This window comes from Drosophila bipectinata, chromosome 2L (assembly GCF_030179905.1).
Source record: "Drosophila bipectinata strain 14024-0381.07 chromosome 2L, DbipHiC1v2, whole genome shotgun sequence".
Taxonomy (NCBI): Eukaryota; Metazoa; Arthropoda; class Insecta; order Diptera; family Drosophilidae; genus Drosophila; species Drosophila bipectinata.
Window position 1 is genome coordinate 16,602,421 of NC_091736.1, and position 20,448 is coordinate 16,622,868.

General features: G+C 42.9%; 3 protein-coding genes across 6 annotated transcripts; 1 reads left to right on the top strand and 2 right to left on the bottom strand.

The window, feature by feature from the left end:
- The first annotated feature begins 887 nt into the window (after positions 1-887).
- LOC108120597 (secretion-regulating guanine nucleotide exchange factor) lies at positions 888-5,174 on the top strand. 4 transcript variants are annotated; one of them, XM_017234330.3, is made up of 5 exons: positions 888-1,324; positions 1,698-1,949; positions 2,018-2,793; positions 2,876-3,383; positions 3,508-3,542. In XM_017234330.3, exons 1-4 carry the CDS (start codon positions 1,307-1,309, stop codon positions 2,973-2,975), a joined length of 1,146 nt encoding a protein of 381 aa, XP_017089819.2. In that variant the 5' UTR covers positions 888-1,306; the 3' UTR covers positions 2,976-3,383; positions 3,508-3,542. The 4 variants fall into 4 exon arrangements, with proteins under 4 accessions (XP_017089819.2, XP_017089817.3, XP_017089816.3 ...); XM_017234328.3 differs by lacking the exons at positions 888-1,324; positions 1,698-1,949; positions 2,018-2,793 and adding exons at positions 3,678-4,123; positions 4,276-5,174 and having other exon boundaries at positions 3,185-3,383; positions 3,515-3,619; XM_017234327.3 differs by lacking the exons at positions 888-1,324; positions 1,698-1,949; positions 2,018-2,793 and adding exons at positions 3,678-4,123; positions 4,276-5,174 and having other exon boundaries at positions 3,186-3,383; positions 3,508-3,619.
- Positions 5,174-6,438, bottom strand: LOC108120589 (chymosin). The gene has a single exon (XM_017234318.3). It carries the CDS (start codon positions 6,436-6,438, stop codon positions 5,260-5,262), a length of 1,179 nt encoding a protein of 392 aa, XP_017089807.2. The 3' UTR covers positions 5,174-5,259.
- Positions 6,439-6,791: 353 nt separating this feature from the next.
- Positions 6,792-8,039, bottom strand: LOC108120593 (lysosomal aspartic protease). The gene has a single exon (XM_017234319.3). The coding sequence runs from the start codon at positions 8,037-8,039 to the stop codon at positions 6,792-6,794; it is 1,248 nt and encodes a 415-aa protein (XP_017089808.3).
- Positions 8,040-20,448: the final 12,409 nt, after the last annotated feature.

A 20,448-nucleotide genomic window follows, 5' to 3' on the forward strand; every position in this document is an offset into this window, starting at 1 on the left:
AGTAGAAAAAGTATTTAGTTTGCAATTATTCTCCCCTATTCAGATATCTGTGCAGACATTTTAATTCCCTTTGCATTTAATTGATCGAAATTGCAATTTGAATTTCCACTGCCTTTGACTGACTCCGATTGCATGTGGAACAGTCGTCTTTTCTTGCATGAATTTTCTGCGCTGTGGGTATCAAGTGAAAATCAGATTTCATTTCTAGCGTTTAGGGCTGGTGGTCAGCCTTATTCGAATGTGTGTGCGTTAAATTTTTGAATTGCAAATTGGCGACTCCCCCAGTTCATTCCTCACATGTGCACGGGTGTCCGAGGTGGTTCTGGGGATTTTTGCTTGGACTGGGGCTTGGCCATTGCATGCCAGTCGAGCATTGGAGCTTTTTAAATGTCCTGCTGTTAGCGCTCCTTGCGCTTTTGTGCAGTTCACCATTTCAAGCTCCATAATTTCTTGGTAATTAAGAGCCCGTCTACCTGCCGCTTAATTCATTACTCTGGTGGAGGAAGAGAACTTTTTTGTTTTCATATGGAAAACATTGTGACTAGCTTAGAGTTGGCTTTCTTTGCCCTGCTTGACAATTAAAACTTAATTAAAATTGCATGCACTTTAACCTTCCCCATGAACTTTCATTGCTTTTAATTACAATATATTTATATGCGCTTGGCATGACTTTCACGCCCATTCGTCGGGATTGTATAATCGTTTTGGTCATAACCGAATGAGACATTAAAAGCTGGCAAAGTGTTATTAGTTGGTTTTGGAGGACATCTTCGGGATGTGATAATTACAGGTTGGAGCTCAATTGACAGTATAGCCGCCCTACTTTAGGCTGGTTTCTTTTTTACAAAATAAATATAGAAATATTTCTATTCAAGTAATTAAGTTGGCGGGAACAGATCTCATAACAGATTACTGTTACTTAACAGTCATGTTAAATATGTCATCCCTCAAATAAATACCATCTCTACGCACAAGATGTAAACAAACCTCTGTAGACGGCCTGACAACCCTAGTCTTGTTTACAATTTTTGCGGCCGCCGCATGCAAACAAAAAGTTAATATAAAAGTAATTCAACCAGCAGACCCAGCCACAGTTTTACATGAGCTGCCCGGGGCACAGCCACGCGTCCGGAGGCCCAAGAAGTGCAAGTGGAGGCCATCGAAAATTTGTAGCAGAAATCGGGAGTTTGCAGACACATTCTTGGCGTGACTGCAGCGCATTAAATCACCGGAGTCAGCGGCGAAATCGCAGCGACGAACAACAACCGGAAGTGCAGCGCGAAAGGAGCAACTGGTGGCCACAGCAATGGAGGTTTATGCCTGGGTAGGAAGCCAGTGTGCCCCCACAAAAAACAGCTTGTCCATCTTTAGGAAGATTTCGAAAACCGAAGTGCAAGATACCCTTTGTGATAATTAATTGAAAAAAAAGTCAAAAAGAAAGTATTATTTGTAAAGTTAATAGGTGATTACTTACGAGAGAAATTATAAAAATGTTTATATTTAAAAATGTTATAGTTTTCCCATTATTCCCATTATAGTTGATAGTTGTATCCTAGTTTAGTAAAGGTTTAGAGCTATTTTGTAAATCGTTTACCCTCCGAAAGTGTGTAAAAACAGAGACATCGCCGCTAGACATTTGAATTGCAAATTAATGAGTGATTTCCTTTGGTTGCCTTTCGTTTTTCGTCCTGTCCCAGGGTGCCAATTCTCACGGCCAGCTTGGCCTTGGCTTTGAGTCCGAATTGTGCATGACACCACAGCGGGTGGCCAGGTGCTCCTTCTCCGCCCCCCTGGTTCGGTGCATTCGCGGCGGCGGTGGTCACGTCCTCATCCTCGACTCCAATGGAAGAGTACATGCCTGCGGCTGGAACAATCGCGGCCAATTGGGTCTGGACTCCACTGAGGAGTGTCATAGCGAGTTCAAGATGATACCTACAGAGTACTTTGGAGTAAGTAAATCATAGTTAGCATAAGGCAAGTCAATTTTTTAAGATGATCCATTTTTTTCCACTATCAGGAAGTACCTGTGGATATCATCAGCTGTGGCTGGGACATATCGGGGGCCATTACTTTGACCAAAAGGCTTTACGTTTGGGGTTCGAATGCCTTTCAGCAACTGGGCATTTGTCAGCGGGGTTTCATGGCCGTCCGGAGACCCATGCCAGTAAAGCTACCCAGGGAAGAGCTAGTCCATCGGATTAGCTTTGGACTGAGACACTGTGCTGTTCTTACACAAGACAATAAGATATATGTCTTTGGGAGGCTTAGGATTATGGATCCACCGCCCATCGAACTTGATATCACGGCCACCTGCCTGCACCGCTGCAACACCATGAAGATCCAGGCCCACAACCCGAACGAGCTTAAGATCGTCTCCCTTTCCAGTGGCCAGAACCACATGCTTCTAAAGTGTGTAGATCTCAGTGAATCCGGAAAGGGCAGCACAAAGAGAATCCTAACCCTTGGGGACAACAAATTTGGTCAATCCAACGCGTTTCAATTTGAGGAGGATGTCCGTCAATTAGCCGTCGGATGGACCCACAATGCCGCAGTTCTGAGAAACAATGAGATTCTACTATGGGGTCGCAATTGCTATGGTCAGTTGGGAATAGGTGGCTTTAGTGACCAACAGGCCATACCCTCCCCAATTCGCCTTACATTTCCTGAGGATTCTTCTCCAGTCAGAATTCATATGGGAGCAGAGCACGGATTGCTGAGGACCACCACCGGAGAGGTTTACACTTGGGGATGGAACGAGCATGGAAATTGCGGAAATAACAGCACCGAAAATGTGTAAGCACCCATAATAGACCCGAATTTACAAATTTTAAATATCTTATATTTATATTCGATAAATATTCGATTATTTTTTTAGATGCAACCCAACACTTGTTGAGCTGCCTGGCGCCGCGAAGTTGGCCGGAGCTGGAGCTGGATTCTGTTACGCCATAACAGAGGCGGATTCTGTTAACTGACTTCCGCCATCATTTTTTTTTCGCTACGCTTGCGCTTTTACTTTGTCCGCCATTGTTAAAATAATTGTAATAACCTTTGTAAACATTATTTAAATAAAGTGATTATTGTTTTTTTGTTAAAAGAAGAAGAACTATGCCGGAAAAACTATGCAAAAGGGTATAAAAATAAAGTAAACAAATGGTTATTTTCCCGAAACTAAAATCGGCCAGTGTGGCCAGTTTTGTTGGCCAGTAATTGAAGTGTCAGAAAATTTCAAACACGTGCACATTTTGACTCTGGTTTTCGGCAGAAAGCTTCCAGCAAAAAAATTTTAAAAAGAAAATCAAGTGTTTATGGTTCACGCGTAATTCAAAGTCTTAAATATCTTTTGTAAACAAATCGAGCAGTGAGGAGTGACCATTGTTTGGGTTGGTATCTGGTTACTTCCCATTCCCACATGCTGGGATGTTTTCGATTCGTCACCGGCCAGTAGTGAGCCGTGATTGCAGCCAGTAGCAGGTCTATCCGAATAAAAATTCTAATTCTAACTAGATTTTAGACTTGCCTTGAAAGAAATTTAGGAAAAAGATGTCTGACAGTAGCACGACCCCTTCGCCTCCGGAGGACTCCGACTCCAATGAGAGAAATTCAACTTCCAGTCAAGGTATGCATTACTGAAAATTTTGTTGTTGTTTGTGGAAATAATTCTTGAGAAAACGCAGGAAGCGTATCCAAGGAACTGGCCCACAAAATCTGGCGAGTGACTCCCAATGATCTGGCCCAGAATATTCCAGCACTCGCAAACTCAGCTTACCCGTGCATCGGAGGTGTCGAATGGGGATCAGGGGGAGCATCGAGCAAGAATTCCGCGAATGACTCGGCAAACGCCTTTATAAGTGAGGTGGAACGGGCTCTGTACGGCAACAGTACTGGATATCCGAAGAATGGCAGCAAGAACTACTTCAAGGCTGCCGAGAATTATGCGATTTATGGCGACAATTTTCTCGACTTTCCAAAAGACACATCCACCTGTTTCGCGGGTCTAGGATCGACTGGTGGATCGGTCTCCAATGCGCCGCCTGGATTCGAACGATCCGCTCGATTATCGGCCTTGTACGAACGGAAACAGGCACCATCCCAGGGTCCTACTCCAGCAACTCTTTCAGGGGTAAGACGAAAATTTAATCTAGCAAATGAGCATTTATTGGACATTTGTGATATTTTTGTATTAGTTGCTATATTTTTCTTTAAAAATATTGTCTAATCGCGTGGCTGGTAAAATATTAATGTGTTTTAGTTGAAACCCAATACCCTTTGCAGCATCATCATCCACAACATCCCCAGCAGTCAAGCCAACAACAACAACGACAGTCAGCCACCGACTACAATAGAAATAACCATAACACCCAAACCAGAAACTCCGGTCAGTCTGGAGGCATCAATGAGTTCCCAATTCCGCAGATCTGTCCGCAATTTATCAGCTCTCCTCAACCTTCTCGCTCGAATCCGAAACCTCAAACCCACTCGCGTACTCTTCAGCCGTTCGGCCCATCACATTCGGCGTCGCAGCAGCACTATCAGCCACAAAGGGGTGGGGGTACGGCGAGTGGCTACCACAGCGACCCCCTTAGCGGCTATCCCCCATCCAATGAAATAAACTTGTCCCAGTTGTATCAACAACTGATGGCTCGCAACCTACGTCCCGGTCACCGGCACCAACACCAACACCATCAGCAGCAGCAGACCAATTCGAATGCGGCGGCAGCTGCCATGATCTACGCCAATCTGGAGCTTCAGCAGCAGATGCAACTTCGTCAGTTGCAAATGCAGCAACAACACCAGCACCAGCAACAGCAACAGCAACTGCATCAGCAACAGGCTCGCTTGCCCCGGGCCATTTACGGAGGCAACAACGGGCATGGATCCGGAGGAGCTGCTACCCCCACTGGCGGCAAGGAACCTCCAGTTGGCAAATAAGGTCTGGCTGTCTCCCAAAAATAATCAAAATAGGAATTAATCAAACCAATAAGAAGGAAAATCCAAACCATAACTTAAGTCTCTTCATTTTTTTAAATTTTTGGTCTTAAGAATGAATTTTAAAAATTATATATAAAATTATATTCGCAAATTTGGAACTTCTAAATTATAATTAAGAAAGAGAATAATGACTCGAAATTTAACAATCAAATTATTTGTAATTATTTTAAAATTTATTATGTAATCTACTCTACAATTTATAAAATTTATTTTATTTGAGTGGAATTTAAAATTTATTAAATCGAATATTATACTAAAATGTATGTTTTAAATAGCCGGCGCTATGCCAATTCTTTTATTTTCCACATCGAACACTGAATAATTATCGCGCATGAAAACATCGCCAAGAATCCAATAGGTTAGTCCCCGCATATCCATGAAGCCCGACAGGCAAATGTCCTCGTAGACAATCACATAGGTTTGGGGCTTTATGTAGAACACTTTATCCTCGATGCCTATCTCAGCATTGGGGAGATTTCCAATTTCTGAGCAATTAACCGTCCAAAGGTCGTAGGTCGAATCGTATTGGGCCCCGATGGCCTCGTTGAGATGGACTATGTCTGCGGCAGGACCCGCGATCAGGGAAGTGCCAGAGTCCAGGATGGCCTTGCATCCTGAGGGGCAGCGTTTCGTGCCAGAGTCATGGATTCCGATAAAGTCCATGTGGAAGGTCCAGTACTTGGCCTCGGTTACATTTGTGTAGGTCAGTGGTCCGTAGTAGAGGCTTGAGTTGGTGCCACCAAGTATCAGTGAGCCACCGTCGCTCGAGCCACTTTTCATGTAGAACGAGAATATCGGTTGCTTGAGCAACTTTTGGGCAATCATGTTCTGGACAATGGGCGTCGACTTGGTGCGGGACAGTGCCGGAAATGCCATTCCACATATCCCGTCGAAAACCGAGCAGGTTGTAGAGCTATTGACGAATCCCAATCCCTGATTTTCGATCTTCAGGTCCCCTATGGTGAGCACATCCGAGTGAACCATTCCCTCCACCGATCCACTGCCATAGGTTATGCTAAATGGACGGCTCATCCGACGGAAATGTTTGGACTTTGATTCCTGGAACACGGTGCTGCCGCAGGTCTTTTTGCAAAATGTACAATGTCGGCTGGGCACCCAGCAGTCCGAGGAGCCCGTGTCAAACTGCACCGTGAACTCCTGGCCATCGATGTTGATAACCCCGTAGATGTTTGTGTCGTAGGAGTTTACAAGGGCCTCCGCCACCACAGAACCACCACTATTGTCACTAGGTTCCTCCACAGCATTAACTGTACGAAGTGGGGTAAACCCGAACTTACTCCTCAACTCATTGCGATCGATCCGGAGTTGTTTTAGATGTGGAAACTTTTGGGTTTTACGACTACGCTTTTTCAAACTAAACCTGTGTATTTTGGCGGAAACTACTGCAATTAGACAGACAAGTAGGATAATCACACGTAAATCCATGGTCAGTTACTGGTTTTGCTGCCGTTGGAAGTGTCAGTATTTATAGTTCTGAGGCTTTATCATTTCCACTCTTATTTATTGGCATTCACACGTAAAGTCGGCCCCTGAAACATGCGACTGGAAATATGTGATATATGGCTAATATTAATTCAATCAAACCCTCATTCAGGAATTTATTAATACAAAAGGTTTAAATGTTCACATATATAAAAGGTGTTTATACAGACACTTCAAAGTTGTTTAAATTTTTGATTACATATTTTACAAATTCATTAAATTGGTTTAATAATTATTCTTATTGTTAGAATCTTCAAGAAACACTAGTATATTTACAAAAGTTCAGATTTAATATATCAATGCAAAGCTGGAGCAAGTCCAAGCATATTGTAGCCCAAATCGTAGACTGTGTAGTAAGCTCCCATAAAAGGTTCGCCAAGAATAATGAAATCAAGGCCCTCTAAGCTGGTAAAGCTCGAAACACATTTGTTTCCATATCGCAGCACATAATCACTAGACTTTAGGGGAAAATCCTTTCGTCCAATGTTAAAGACTATGTCCGGGAAGTTGGAGATTTTGGCGCAGTCCACTAAGAATACGCCATTGGCTTCGTTAGGGTTCAGTACCCCCAATATCTTGTTGATTTTGATTAGAGCATTTTGTGGGACCACCATCAGAGAGGTGCCCACATCGAGTATGGCCTCACATTTGTTGCAAAAGTTGGTGCCATCTATGTCAGCACTGGTCATTGTGAACTGCCAATAGCCCTGGATAGAGACCGGTACGAAGGTCAAACATCCTCTATAAAGAGCCGAATCGGTGCCTCCTAACACAAGCTCACCCCCGGTAATGGCACTAGTGCCGTTTCTGTTGAGGTAAATGGAGAAGACTGGCTTTTTGATGAGGCCTTGTTCGATCAAGTTATAAAGCGGCGGGGTTACTCCGCCAATGGATATCTGGGAGTAGGCCAGGCCCAGAAGGCCATCGTAGGGTGCGTTGAGGAAGGGGTTCTCGGGTTCATCAGTGATCTCGGCAAATATTTGGTTTTTTATGGGCAAGCCCGCTATGGTCACTGTGTCCTGGGACAGGAAGCCGGACAGAGCCACTGTACCTCCCGAATTGGATCCATAGTCAATGTTAAAGTCCGTATTGTTTGCTACAAATGTGTTGGAGGCCGAGGAATTGTATTTGTTATGATTTGCACAGGACTTGTCAGTGGCTGGACACTTGATGGAAGGCACCCACAGATTCGCAGATCCCGTATCTATCAGCAAGGTAAACTTCTGGGGAGGATTGCCAATCTCCACAGCTACAGAGTAAGCCGTATTATAATAATTGCTCAGGCTGGCAGCACTCGATCCTGCATCCTGGGTCTTCGATTTCAAAGGAGCTTGTGTCGTGGAGAGTACTTTCGTGTTCTTCAAGTTATGTTTGACCGACAAGGACTTGAGTTCGTGTTCCACATTTTGATGACTAGATTCAGGGTTTTTGTGGATGCCAACCTTGAGGCGCTTGCGGGCCTCCACTTTAAAGACCAGGAGAACTAACAATGCTATCCAAAACAGCATTAACACCAGCTTACAACACTTTGACTTGACCCTCATGGTCGGACTTTTCGTTTATGACCTAAGGCCTATTCGGTCACGTATTTATAGCTCAACACCTCGTCTTGCTTCATTCAGATAAATGGAGCTCTGCAGCTGAGTGCCTCAATCGTCTCACACCATCCAAGAATTTCACACGCGATAAACCCAACTATTCTTAGTTTCGGGGGGTGTTCCCAAAAGCAATAAAGACGGGATTATTAAATTAAAATTAATTATAAACTTAAAAGGTAATTGCCCTATGATATTAAAAGCCCTCAATTAATATGTGAAACCCTTGAATTTAACTCTGTAAGGTGATCATCCAATGAGCACGAACCTAGAAGGAGGCATCGGCTGTGGTAAGAGGGCAGAGATGAGCATTTAAAAATATCTATCTGTTTACGAAATATTGTTAGCATTTGCTCCAAGAAACCCCGTTTATCACCCTTTTTTTAAAAACAAATCCGAATATAAAAACAACTCTTTATTTTTGCATTAAAATTTTGTAAGGTTTGCTCATCACCTTCTAAGCGGTGTTACGAATATCAATTCAGCTGCAGAAGGCGGCTTCGTTGCCTTCGGTCTCGCTTTAGGAGGAAAGCTTGGAATCTTACAAGACGTGGTGGCGGATGATGTGCCAGATGATCCTACGGCGCAGGCTCAGGTTCTCAATAGCGGAGTCCTCAGCGGGCAGCTGCTCGGCGTCTTCAGCGGCAAGGACGTAGTGACGGATGATGTGCCAGGCGATCCTCCTGCGAAGGCTCAGGTTCTCAACGGAGGAGTCGTGGTCGGGGGACAGCTCGGAGTCGTCGGCGGAGGATTCCTCAGCGAGGACGTAGTGGCGGATGATGTGCCAGGCAATCCTCCTGCGAAGGCTCAGGTTCTCAACGGAGGAGTCGTGGTCGGGGGACAGCTCGGAGTCGTCGGCGGAAGAGTCCTCAGCGAGGACGTAGTGGCGGATGATGTGCCAGGCGATCCTCCTGCGAAGGCTCAGGTTCTCAACGGCGGGGGACAGCTCAGAGTCGTCGGCGGAGGACTCCTCAGCGAGGACGTAGTGACGGATGATGTGCCAGGCGATTCTGCGGCGAAGGCTCAGGTCCTCAACATCGGAATCATCAACAGGGGACAGCTCAGAGTCCTCGGCGGGAGCGTTCTCGGAGTCCAAGAACATGAAGGGGAGGCGGCGGAGGACACCCATGGCAACCCGGCGGGCCACATGGCGTTCCACAGCATGGCGGACTTCGTGGTGGTCGTCACGACGAGCCTCCACACTGAAGACGGCGAAGATGGCCAACAGAACTAGGAACTTGAACATTTTGATTTAGATGTTTCTGGGCTAGACCTGGAAATCAACTGAAGAATACCTTCGTCCCCGCGATATTTATACGACTTTTCCAGGTTAGTCATATTAATTATCATACAACTGGATTAAATGTGCCGGACATAGATATAATATTTGTTAGTAGTTCAAAGAAGCGAGGTCCGGTCAATGGAATTATGAAAATAAATCGTTATGTCGATAAGTTTTGTTTACATAAATTCAGGATTAAGTAAGGTAATTTTTGATAATGCCTGTCTAATAGTAAAATATTCATTGGGCCTTATCATGTCTATGAAATTTTTATAGCACCCCCTAACTTGGCTTCATTCCTGACTTCAATAAATTTACACTTGTAGACACTTAAAATTAAAAAAAAAAACAAGAAAGCAATGCAAACTTCGAGCAAAAACAAAATATTTTTTAGATTCTTTGTCAAATTTTCTGATGGACCCCCTTCAAAATCCTGAAAAAAACTTGAGGAACCAATCGGACCCCCATCGAAAGGCATATCTTTCCCAAAAATCATCCGATTCTCAAGCGGAATACCTTAATCGATTTGCACATCGATTCTCCACGAATCTGCATCAAAATCTAGAAACAAAATATTTTATAGATTTTTTGTCAAATTTTCTGATTTCAGAATCCTGAAAAAAACTTGAGGAACCAATCGGACCCCCATCGAAAGGCATATCTTTCCCAAAAATCATCCGATTCTCAAGCGGAATACCTTAAACGATTTGTACATCGATTCTCCACGAATCTGCATCAAAATCTAGAAACAAAATATTTCTTATTTTCATCAAAATCTAGAAACAAAATATTTTTTAGATTTTTTGTCAAATTTTCTGATGGACCCCCTTCAAAATCCTGAAAAAAACTTGAGGAACCAATCGGACCCCCATCGAAAGGCATATCTTTCCCAAAAATCATCCGATTCTCAAGCGGAATACCTTAAACGATTTGCACATCGATTCTCCACGAATCTGCATCAAAATCTAGAAACAAAATATTTTTTAGATTTTTTGTCAAATTTTCTGGACCCCCTTCAAAATCCTGAAAAAAAATGGAGGAACCAATCGGACCCCCATCGAAAGCCATATCTTTCCCAAAATCATCCGATTCTCAAGCCGAATACCTTAAACGATTTGTACATCGATTCTCCACGAATCTGCATCAAAATATAGAAACAAAATATTTTTTAGATTTTTTGTCAAATTTTCTGATGGACCCCCTTCAAAATTCTGAAAAAAACTTTAGGAACCAATCGGACCCCCATCGAAAGGCATATCTTTCCCAAAAATCATCCGATTCTCAAGCGGAATACCTTAAACGATTTGTACATCGATTCTCCACGAATCTGCATCAAAATCTAGAAAAAAAATATTTTTTAGATTTTTTGTCAAATTTTCTGATTTCAGAATCCTGAAAAAAACTTGAGGAACCAATCGGACCCCCATCGAAAGACATAACTTTCCCAAAAATCATCCGATTCTCAAGCGGAATACCTTAAACGATTTGTACATCGATTCTCCACGAATCTGCATCAAAATCTAGAAACAAAATATTTTTTAGATTTTTTGTCAAATTTTCTGATGGACCCCCTTCAAAATTCTGAAAAAAACTTTAGGAACCAATTGGACCCCCATCGAAAGGCATATCTTTCCCAAAAATCATCCGATTCTCAAGCGGAATACCTTAATCGATTTGCACATCGATTCTCCACGAATCTGCATCAAAATCTAGAAACAAAATATTTTATAGATTTTTTGTCAAATTTTCTGATTTCAGAATCCTGAAAAAAACTTGAGGAACCAATCGGACCCCCATCGAAAGGCATATCTTTCCCAAAAATCATCCGATTCTCAAGCGGAATACCTTAAACGATTTGTACATCGATTCTCCACGAATCTGCATCAAAATCTAGAAACAAAATATTTCTTATTTTCATCAAAATCTAGAAACAAAATATTTTTTAGATTTTTTGTCAAATTTTCTGATGGACCCCCTTCAAAATCCTGAAAAAAACTTGAGGAACCAATCGGACCCCCATCGAAAGGCATATCTTTCCCAAAAATCATCCGATTCTCAAGCGGAATACCTTAAACGATTTGCACATCGATTCTCCACGAATCTGCATCAAAATCTAGAAACAAAATATTTTTTAGATTTTTTGTCAAATTTTCTGGACCCCCTTCAAAATCCTGAAAAAAAATGGAGGAACCAATCGGACCCCCATCGAAAGCCATATCTTTCCCAAAATCATCCGATTCTCAAGCCGAATACCTTAAACGATTTGTACATCGATTCTCCACGAATCTGCATCAAAATATAGAAACAAAATATTTTTTAGATTTTTTGTCAAATTTTCTGATGGACCCCCTTCAAAATTCTGAAAAAAACTTTAGGAACCAATTGGACCCCCATCGAAAGGCATATCTTTCCCAAAAATCATCCGATTCTCAAGCGGAATACCTTAAACGATTTGCACATCGATTCTCCACGAATCTGCATCAAAATCTAGAAACAAAATATTTTTTAGATTTTTTGTCAAATTTTCTGATGGACCCCCTTCAAAATTCTGAAAAAAACTTTAGGAACCAATTGGACCCCCATCGAAAGGCATATCTTTCCCAAAACTCATCCGATTCTCAAGCGGAATACCTTAAACGATTTGTGCATCGATTCTCCATGTATTTTCATCAAAATCTAGAAACAAAATATTTTTTAGATTTTTTGTCAAATTTTCTGATGGACCCCCTTCAAAATCCTGAAAAAAACTTGAGGAACCAATCGGACCCCCATCGAAAGGCATATCTTGCCCAAAAATCATCCGATTCTCAAGCGGAATACCTTAAACGATTTGTACATCGATTCTCCACGAAACTGCATCAAAATCTAGAAACTAAATATTTTGTAGATTTTGTGTCCATTTTTTGGTCCCATGAAAAAGGTGGTTTTTCCCTACATGGCGCACAGTGATGGCTATATCTTCCCCAATCCTGCAGATTTCCCACCATTCTGCATCTTAGAGTTTTTGTCCATTTTGTTTAGACAAAATATTGTAAGCATTTGCTCCAAGAAACCCTGTTTATCACCCTTTTTTAAAAACAAATCCGAATATAAAAACAACTCTTTATTTTTGCATTAAAATTTTGTAAGGTTTGCTCATCACCTTCTAAGCGGTGTTACGAATATCAATTCAGCTGCAGAAGGCGGCTTCGTTGCCTTCGGTCTCGCTTTAGGAGGAAAGCTTGGAATCTTACAAGACGTGGTGGCGGATGATGTGCCAGATGATCCTACGGCGCAGGCTCAGGTTCTCAATAGCGGAGTCCTCAGCGGGCAGCTGCTCGGCGTCTTCAGCGGCAAGGACGTAGTGACGGATGATGTGCCAGGCGATCCTCCTGCGAAGGCTCAGGTTCTCAACGGAGGAGTCGTGGTCGGGGGACAGCTCGGAGTCGTCGGCGGAGGATTCCTCAGCGAGGACGTAGTGGCGGATGATGTGCCAGGCAATCCTCCTGCGAAGGCTCAGGTTCTCAACGGAGGAGTCGTGGTCGGGGGACAGCTCGGAGTCGTCGGCGGAAGAGTCCTCAGCGAGGACGTAGTGGCGGATGATGTGCCAGGCGATCCTCCTGCGAAGGCTCAGGTTCTCAACGGCGGGGGACAGCTCAGAGTCGTCGGCGGAGGACTCCTCAGCGAGGACGTAGTGACGGATGATGTGCCAGGCGATTCTGCGGCGAAGGCTCAGGTCCTCAACATCGGAATCATCAACAGGGGACAGCTCAGAGTCCTCGGCGGGAGCGTTCTCGGAGTCCAAGAACATGAAGGGGAGGCGGCGGAGGACACCCATGGCAACCCGGCGGGCCACATGGCGTTCCACAGCATGGCGGACTTCGTGGTGGTCGTCACGACGAGCCTCCACACTGAAGACGGCGAAGATGGCCAACAGAACTAGGAACTTGAACATTTTGATTTAGATGTTTCTGGGCTAGACCTGGAAATCAACTGAAGAATACCTTCGTCCCCGCGATATTTATACGACTTTTCCAGGTTAGTCATATTAATTATCATACAACTGGATTAAATGTGCCGGACATAGATATAATATTTGTTAGTAGTTCAAAGAAGCGAGGTCCGGTCAATGGAATTATGAAAATAAATCGTTATGTCGATAAGTTTTGTTTACATAAATTCAGGATTAAGTAAGGTAATTTTTGATAATGCCTGTCTAATAGTAAAATATTCATTGGGCCTTATCATGTCTATGAAATTTTTATAGCACCCCCTAACTTGGCTTCATTCCTGACTTCAATAAATTTACACTTGTAGACACTTAAAATTAAAAAAAAAAACAAGAAAGCAATGCAAACTTCGAGCAAAAACAAAATATTTTTTAGATTCTTTGTCAAATTTTCTGATGGACCCCCTTCAAAATCCTGAAAAAAACTTGAGGAACCAATCGGACCCCCATCGAAAGGCATATCTTTCCCAAAAATCATCCGATTCTCAAGCGGAATACCTTAATCGATTTGCACATCGATTCTCCACGAATCTGCATCAAAATCTAGAAACAAAATATTTTATAGATTTTTTGTCAAATTTTCTGATTTCAGAATCCTGAAAAAAACTTGAGGAACCAATCGGACCCCCATCGAAAGGCATATCTTTCCCAAAAATCATCCGATTCTCAAGCGGAATACCTTAAACGATTTGTACATCGATTCTCCACGAATCTGCATCAAAATCTAGAAACAAAATATTTCTTATTTTCATCAAAATCTAGAAACAAAATATTTTTTAGATTTTTTGTCAAATTTTCTGATGGACCCCCTTCAAAATCCTGAAAAAAACTTGAGGAACCAATCGGACCCCCATCGAAAGGCATATCTTTCCCAAAAATCATCCGATTCTCAAGCGGAATACCTTAAACGATTTGCACATCGATTCTCCACGAATCTGCATCAAAATCTAGAAACAAAATATTTTTTAGATTTTTTGTCAAATTTTCTGGACCCCCTTCAAAATCCTGAAAAAAAATGGAGGAACCAATCGGACCCCCATCGAAAGCCATATCTTTCCCAAAATCATCCGATTCTCAAGCCGAATACCTTAAACGATTTGTACATCGATTCTCCACGAATCTGCATCAAAATATAGAAACAAAATATTTTTTAGATTTTTTGTCAAATTTTCTGATGGACCCCCTTCAAAATTCTGAAAAAAACTTTAGGAACCAATTGGACCCCCATCGAAAGGCATATCTTTCCCAAAAATCATCCGATTCTCAAGCGGAATACCTTAAACGATTTGCACATCGATTCTCCACGAATCTGCATCAAAATCTAGAAACAAAATATTTTTTAGATTTTTTGTCAAATTTTCTGATGGACCCCCTTCAAAATCCTGAAAAAAACTTGAGGAACCAATCGGACCCCCATCGAAAGGCATATCTTGCCCAAAAATCATCCGATTCTCAAGCGGAATACCTTAAACGATTTGTACATCGATTCTCCACGAAACTGCATCAAAATCTAGAAACTAAATATTTTGTAGATTTTGTGTCCATTTTTTGGTCCCATGAAAAAGGTGGTTTTTCCCTACATGGCGCACAGTGATGGCTATATCTTCCCCAATCCTGCAGATTTCCCACCATTCTGCATCTTAGAGTTTTTGTCCATTTTGTTTAGACAAAATATTGTAAGCATTTGCTCCAAGAAACCCTGTTTATCACCCTTTTTTAAAAACAAATCCGAATATAAAAACAACTCTTTATTTTTGCATTAAAATTTTGTAAGGTTTGCTCATCACCTTCTAAGCGGTGTTACGAATATCAATTCAGCTGCAGAAGGCGGCTTCGTTGCCTTCGGTCTCGCTTTAGGAGGAAAGCTTGGAATCTTACAAGACGTGGTGGCGGATGATGTGCCAGATGATCCTACGGCGCAGGCTCAGGTTCTCAATAGCGGAGTCCTCAGCGGGCAGCTGCTCGGCGTCTTCAGCGGCAAGGACGTAGTGACGGATGATGTGCCAGGCGATCCTCCTGCGAAGGCTCAGGTTCTCAACGGAGGAGTCGTGGTCGGGGGACAGCTCGGAGTCGTCGGCGGAGGATTCCTCAGCGAGGACGTAGTGGCGGATGATGTGCCAGGCAATCCTCCTGCGAAGGCTCAGGTTCTCAACGGAGGAGTCGTGGTCGGGGGACAGCTCGGAGTCGTCGGCGGAAGAGTCCTCAGCGAGGACGTAGTGGCGGATGATGTGCCAGGCGATCCTCCTGCGAAGGCTCAGGTTCTCAACGGCGGGGGACAGCTCAGAGTCGTCGGCGGAGGACTCCTCAGCGAGGACGTAGTGACGGATGATGTGCCAGGCGATTCTGCGGCGAAGGCTCAGGTCCTCAACATCGGAATCATCAACAGGGGACAGCTCAGAGTCCTCGGCGGGAGCGTTCTCGGAGTCCAAGAACATGAAGGGGAGGCGGCGGAGGACACCCATGGCAACCCGGCGGGCCACATGGCGTTCCACAGCATGGCGGACTTCGTGGTGGTCGTCACGACGAGCCTCCACACTGAAGACGGCGAAGATGGCCAACAGAACTAGGAACTTGAACATTTTGATTTAGATGTTTCTGGGCTAGACCTGGAAATCAACTGAAGAATACCTTCGTCCCCGCGATATTTATACGACTTTTCCAGGTTAGTCATATTAATTATCATACAACTGGATTAAATGTGCCGGACATAGATATAATATTTGTTAGTAGTTCAAAGAAGCGAGGTCCGGTCAATGGAATTATGAAAATAAATCGTTATGTCGATAAGTTTTGTTTACATAAATTCAGGATTAAGTAAGGTAATTTTTGATAATGCCTGTCTAATAGTAAAATATTCATTGGGCCTTATCATGTCTATGAAATTTTTATAGCACCCCCTAACTTGGCTTCATTCCTGACTTCAATAAATTTACACTTGTAGACACTTAAAATTAAAAACAAAAACAAGAAAGCAATGCAAACTTCGAGCAAAAACAAAATATTTTTTAGATTTTTTGTCAAATTTTCTGATGGACCCCCTTCAAAATCCTGAAAAAAACTTGAGGAACCAATCGGACCCCCATCGAAAGGCATATCTTTCCCAAAAATCATCCGATTCTCAAGCGGAATACCTTAAACGATTTGCACATCGATTCTCCACGAATCTGCATCAAAATCTAGAAACAAAATATTTTATAGATTTTTTGTCAAATTTTCTGATTTCAGAATCCTGAAAAAAACTTGAGGATCCAATCGGACCCCCATCGAAAGGCATATCTTTCCCAAAAATCATCCGATTCTCAAGCGGAATACCTTAAACGATTTGTACATCGATTCTCCACGAATCTGCATCAAAATCTAGAAACAAAATATTTTTTTAAATTTTTTGTCAAATTTTCTGATTTCAGAATCCTGAAAAAAACTTGAGGAACCAATCGGACCCTCATCGAAAGGCATATCTTTCCCAAAAATCATCCGATTCTCAAGCGGAATACCTTAAACGATTTGTACATCGGTTCTCCACGAATCTGCATCAAAATCTAGAAACAAAATATTTCTTAGATTTTTTGTCAAATTTTCTGATGGACCCCCTTCAAAATTCTGAAACAAACTTTAGGAACCAATTGGACCCCCATCGAAAGGCATATCTTTCCCAAAAATCATCCGATTCTCAAGCGGAATACCTTAAACGATTTGTGCATCGATTCTCCATGTATTTTCATCAAAATCTAGAAACAAAATATTTTTTAGATTTTTTGTCAAATTTTCTGATGGACCCCCTTCAAAATCCTGAAAAAAACTTGAGGAACCAATCGGACCCCCATCGAAAGGCATATCTTTCCCAAAAATCATCCGATTCTCAAGCGGAATACCTTAAACGATTTGCACATTGATTCTCCACGAATCTGCATCAAAATCTAGAAACAAAATATTTTTTAGATTTTTTGTCAAATTTTCTGATGGACCCCCTTCAAAATTCTGAAAAAAACTTTAGGAACCAATTGGACCCCCATCGAAAGGCATATCTTTCCCAAAACTCATCCGATTCTCAAGCGGAATACCTTAAACGATTTGTGCATCGATTCTCCATGTATTTTCATCAAAATCTAGAAACAAAATATTTTTTAGATTTTTTGTCAAATTTTCTGATGGACCCCCTTCAAAATCCTGAAAAAAACTTGAGGAACCAATCGGACCCCCATCGAAAGGCATATCTTGCCCAAAAATCATCCGATTCTCAAGCGGAATACCTTAAACGATTTGTACATCGATTCTCCACGAATCTGCATCAAAATCTAGAAACTAAATATTTTGTAGATTTTTTGTCCATTTTTTGGTCCCATGAAAAAGGTGGTTTTTCCCTACATGGCGCACAGTGATGGCTATATCTTCCCCAATCCTGCAGATTTCCCACCATTCTGCATCTTAGAGTTTTTGTCCATTTTGTTTAGACAAAATATTGTAAGCATTTGCTCCAAGAAACCCTGTTTATCACCCTTTTTTAAAAACAAATCCGAATATAAAAACAACTCTTTATTTTTGCATTAAAATTTTGTAAGGTTTGCTCATCACCTTCTAAGCGGTGTTACGAATATCAATTCAGCTGCAGAAGGCGGCTTCGTTGCCTTCGGTCTCGCTTTAGGAGGAAAGCTTGGAATCTTACAAGACGTGGTGGCGGATGATGTGCCAGATGATCCTACGGCGCAGGCTCAGGTTCTCAATAGCGGAGTCCTCAGCGGGCAGCTGCTCGGCGTCTTCAGCGGCAAGGACGTAGTGACGGATGATGTGCCAGGCGATCCTCCTGCGAAGGCTCAGGTTCTCAACGGAGGAGTCGTGGTCGGGGGACAGCTCGGAGTCGTCGGCGGAGGATTCCTCAGCGAGGACGTAGTGGCGGATGATGTGCCAGGCAATCCTCCTGCGAAGGCTCAGGTTCTCAACGGAGGAGTCGTGGTCGGGGGACAGCTCGGAGTCGTCGGCGGAAGAGTCCTCAGCGAGGACGTAGTGGCGGATGATGTGCCAGGCGATCCTCCTGCGAAGGCTCAGGTTCTCAACGGCGGGGGACAGCTCAGAGTCGTCGGCGGAGGACTCCTCAGCGAGGACGTAGTGACGGATGATGTGCCAGGCGATTCTGCGGCGAAGGCTCAGGTCCTCAACATCGGAATCATCAACAGGGGACAGCTCAGAGTCCTCGGCGGGAGCGTTCTCGGAGTCCAAGAACATGAAGGGGAGGCGGCGGAGGACACCCATGGCAACCCGGCGGGCCACATGGCGTTCCACAGCATGGCGGACTTCGTGGTGGTCGTCACGACGAGCCTCCACACTGAAGACGGCGAAGATGGCCAACAGAACTAGGAACTTGAACATTTTGATTTAGATGTTTCTGGGCTAGACCTGGAAATCAACTGAAGAATACCTTCGTCCCCACGATATTTATACGACTTTTCCAGTTATCTCGTATTAATTATAAGACGCCTGGATTAAAATGGCCGGACATATGTAGATATAAATTTTCTAAGTAATGCAAAGCCGCAAGGTCCGGTCAATAAAATTATGAAAATAAGTCGTTATGTCGATAAGTTTTGTTTAAATAAATTCAGGATTAAGTAAGGTGATTTTTGATAATGCCTGGCTTATACAAAAAGTTTTAGGGCTTTATCATTTCCATAATATTCAAAATGTATTGCGTATATCAGTTTCAATATATAACATAGCTTCCAGAAAAGACGGCTAAAGTCGAGTTTTCCGACTATATTATACCCGATTCTCGCCCACTACTAAAGTAGGTGAAGATTACCTATTATAACAGATCGACAAAACATTAAACAAAAATATCAAACTGGCGCTACAACGAGATTTCAGTTTTTGTGGCGGGAGTTAGCGTGGCAAAAATTGAAACAAACTTGAACTGCGTGGGCTATCTCCAATAATCTCTGAGATCCACCCACCCGTTCATACGGACGGACGGACGAACAGGACAGACGGATACTTAATATATATACAATACATAATATAAAGTATATATACCTAATGGGTTCGAAGATGATTTCTTCTCTATGTTACATACATACATTCTCTATGTGTATATTTGAATTAGATGAAATTCACACATCTACAATTTACCCTTGTTCTCTACGAGTACCGTGTATAAAAATCCAGAACCTAAGAGGATCTTTATTTAGATCCCCACTTCGGAGACTAGGTAACAAAAAATTCGAATATAAAAAAGCCTGCTAAATCGGCTCATTTAAAATGTTATTGAGCGATGGTTCACCTAATTATAAAATATTTGCTTGTATATTGACTTAAAAATGAATGACACAAACTTTATTTTCAGTAAGCAGTATAAAATATTTATTTTTTATTTTTTTAATTTTGAATGCGTTTTAAAAGATTGTTTTAAAAACCCAACCTTTCAGTTAGATTAATAAAACAATGGAAATGATAGGTCGAATCCAACTCCGAAGAGATCTAAGCCTGGAAGACATCGCCACCCAGGATCCAGAAGTCGGTGCCAATGTAGGTGAACATGGAAGTGCAGCTGGTGACCTTGCCCTCGGTGGAAGTCTCAATGTACACGGAAGAGGGAACCTCGTAGTTGGTGCCTCCGATGTTGAAGGTGATCACGGGCAGGGACTTCACGGAGGGGCACTGGACGTAGTACTCTCCATCGACAAAGACGGCGCCAATCAGCTTGTTGATCTGGGCATAGGCTTCGGCGGGAGCCACCAGCAGGGAGGAGGAGTCGGCGAAGGAGATAGCCTTCACGGGGCCGGACACCACGGTGTTGTCCAGGCTGATTTGGCTAACGCTCAGTTCCTTGAGTTCACCATCCTCGACGGAGGAGTCATCTGAGTCAGCGAAGTGGTACACAGCGCTTCCATTCTGGTAGTTCACAACATCGCCCACCCAGTGTCTGACTTCGTTCTTGATAATGTGGATGGCGACCTTCTTGGCCACATGGCGGGCAATGCGCCACTTCCTGCCGGCCTGGGCAGCCAGGACCAAACTCAAGATGGTGAAAAGAACCAAAAACTTCATGTTTTTTGAGGTATGTGTTTAGCTTAGTCGAAAATTGGACTGAAGAAAAG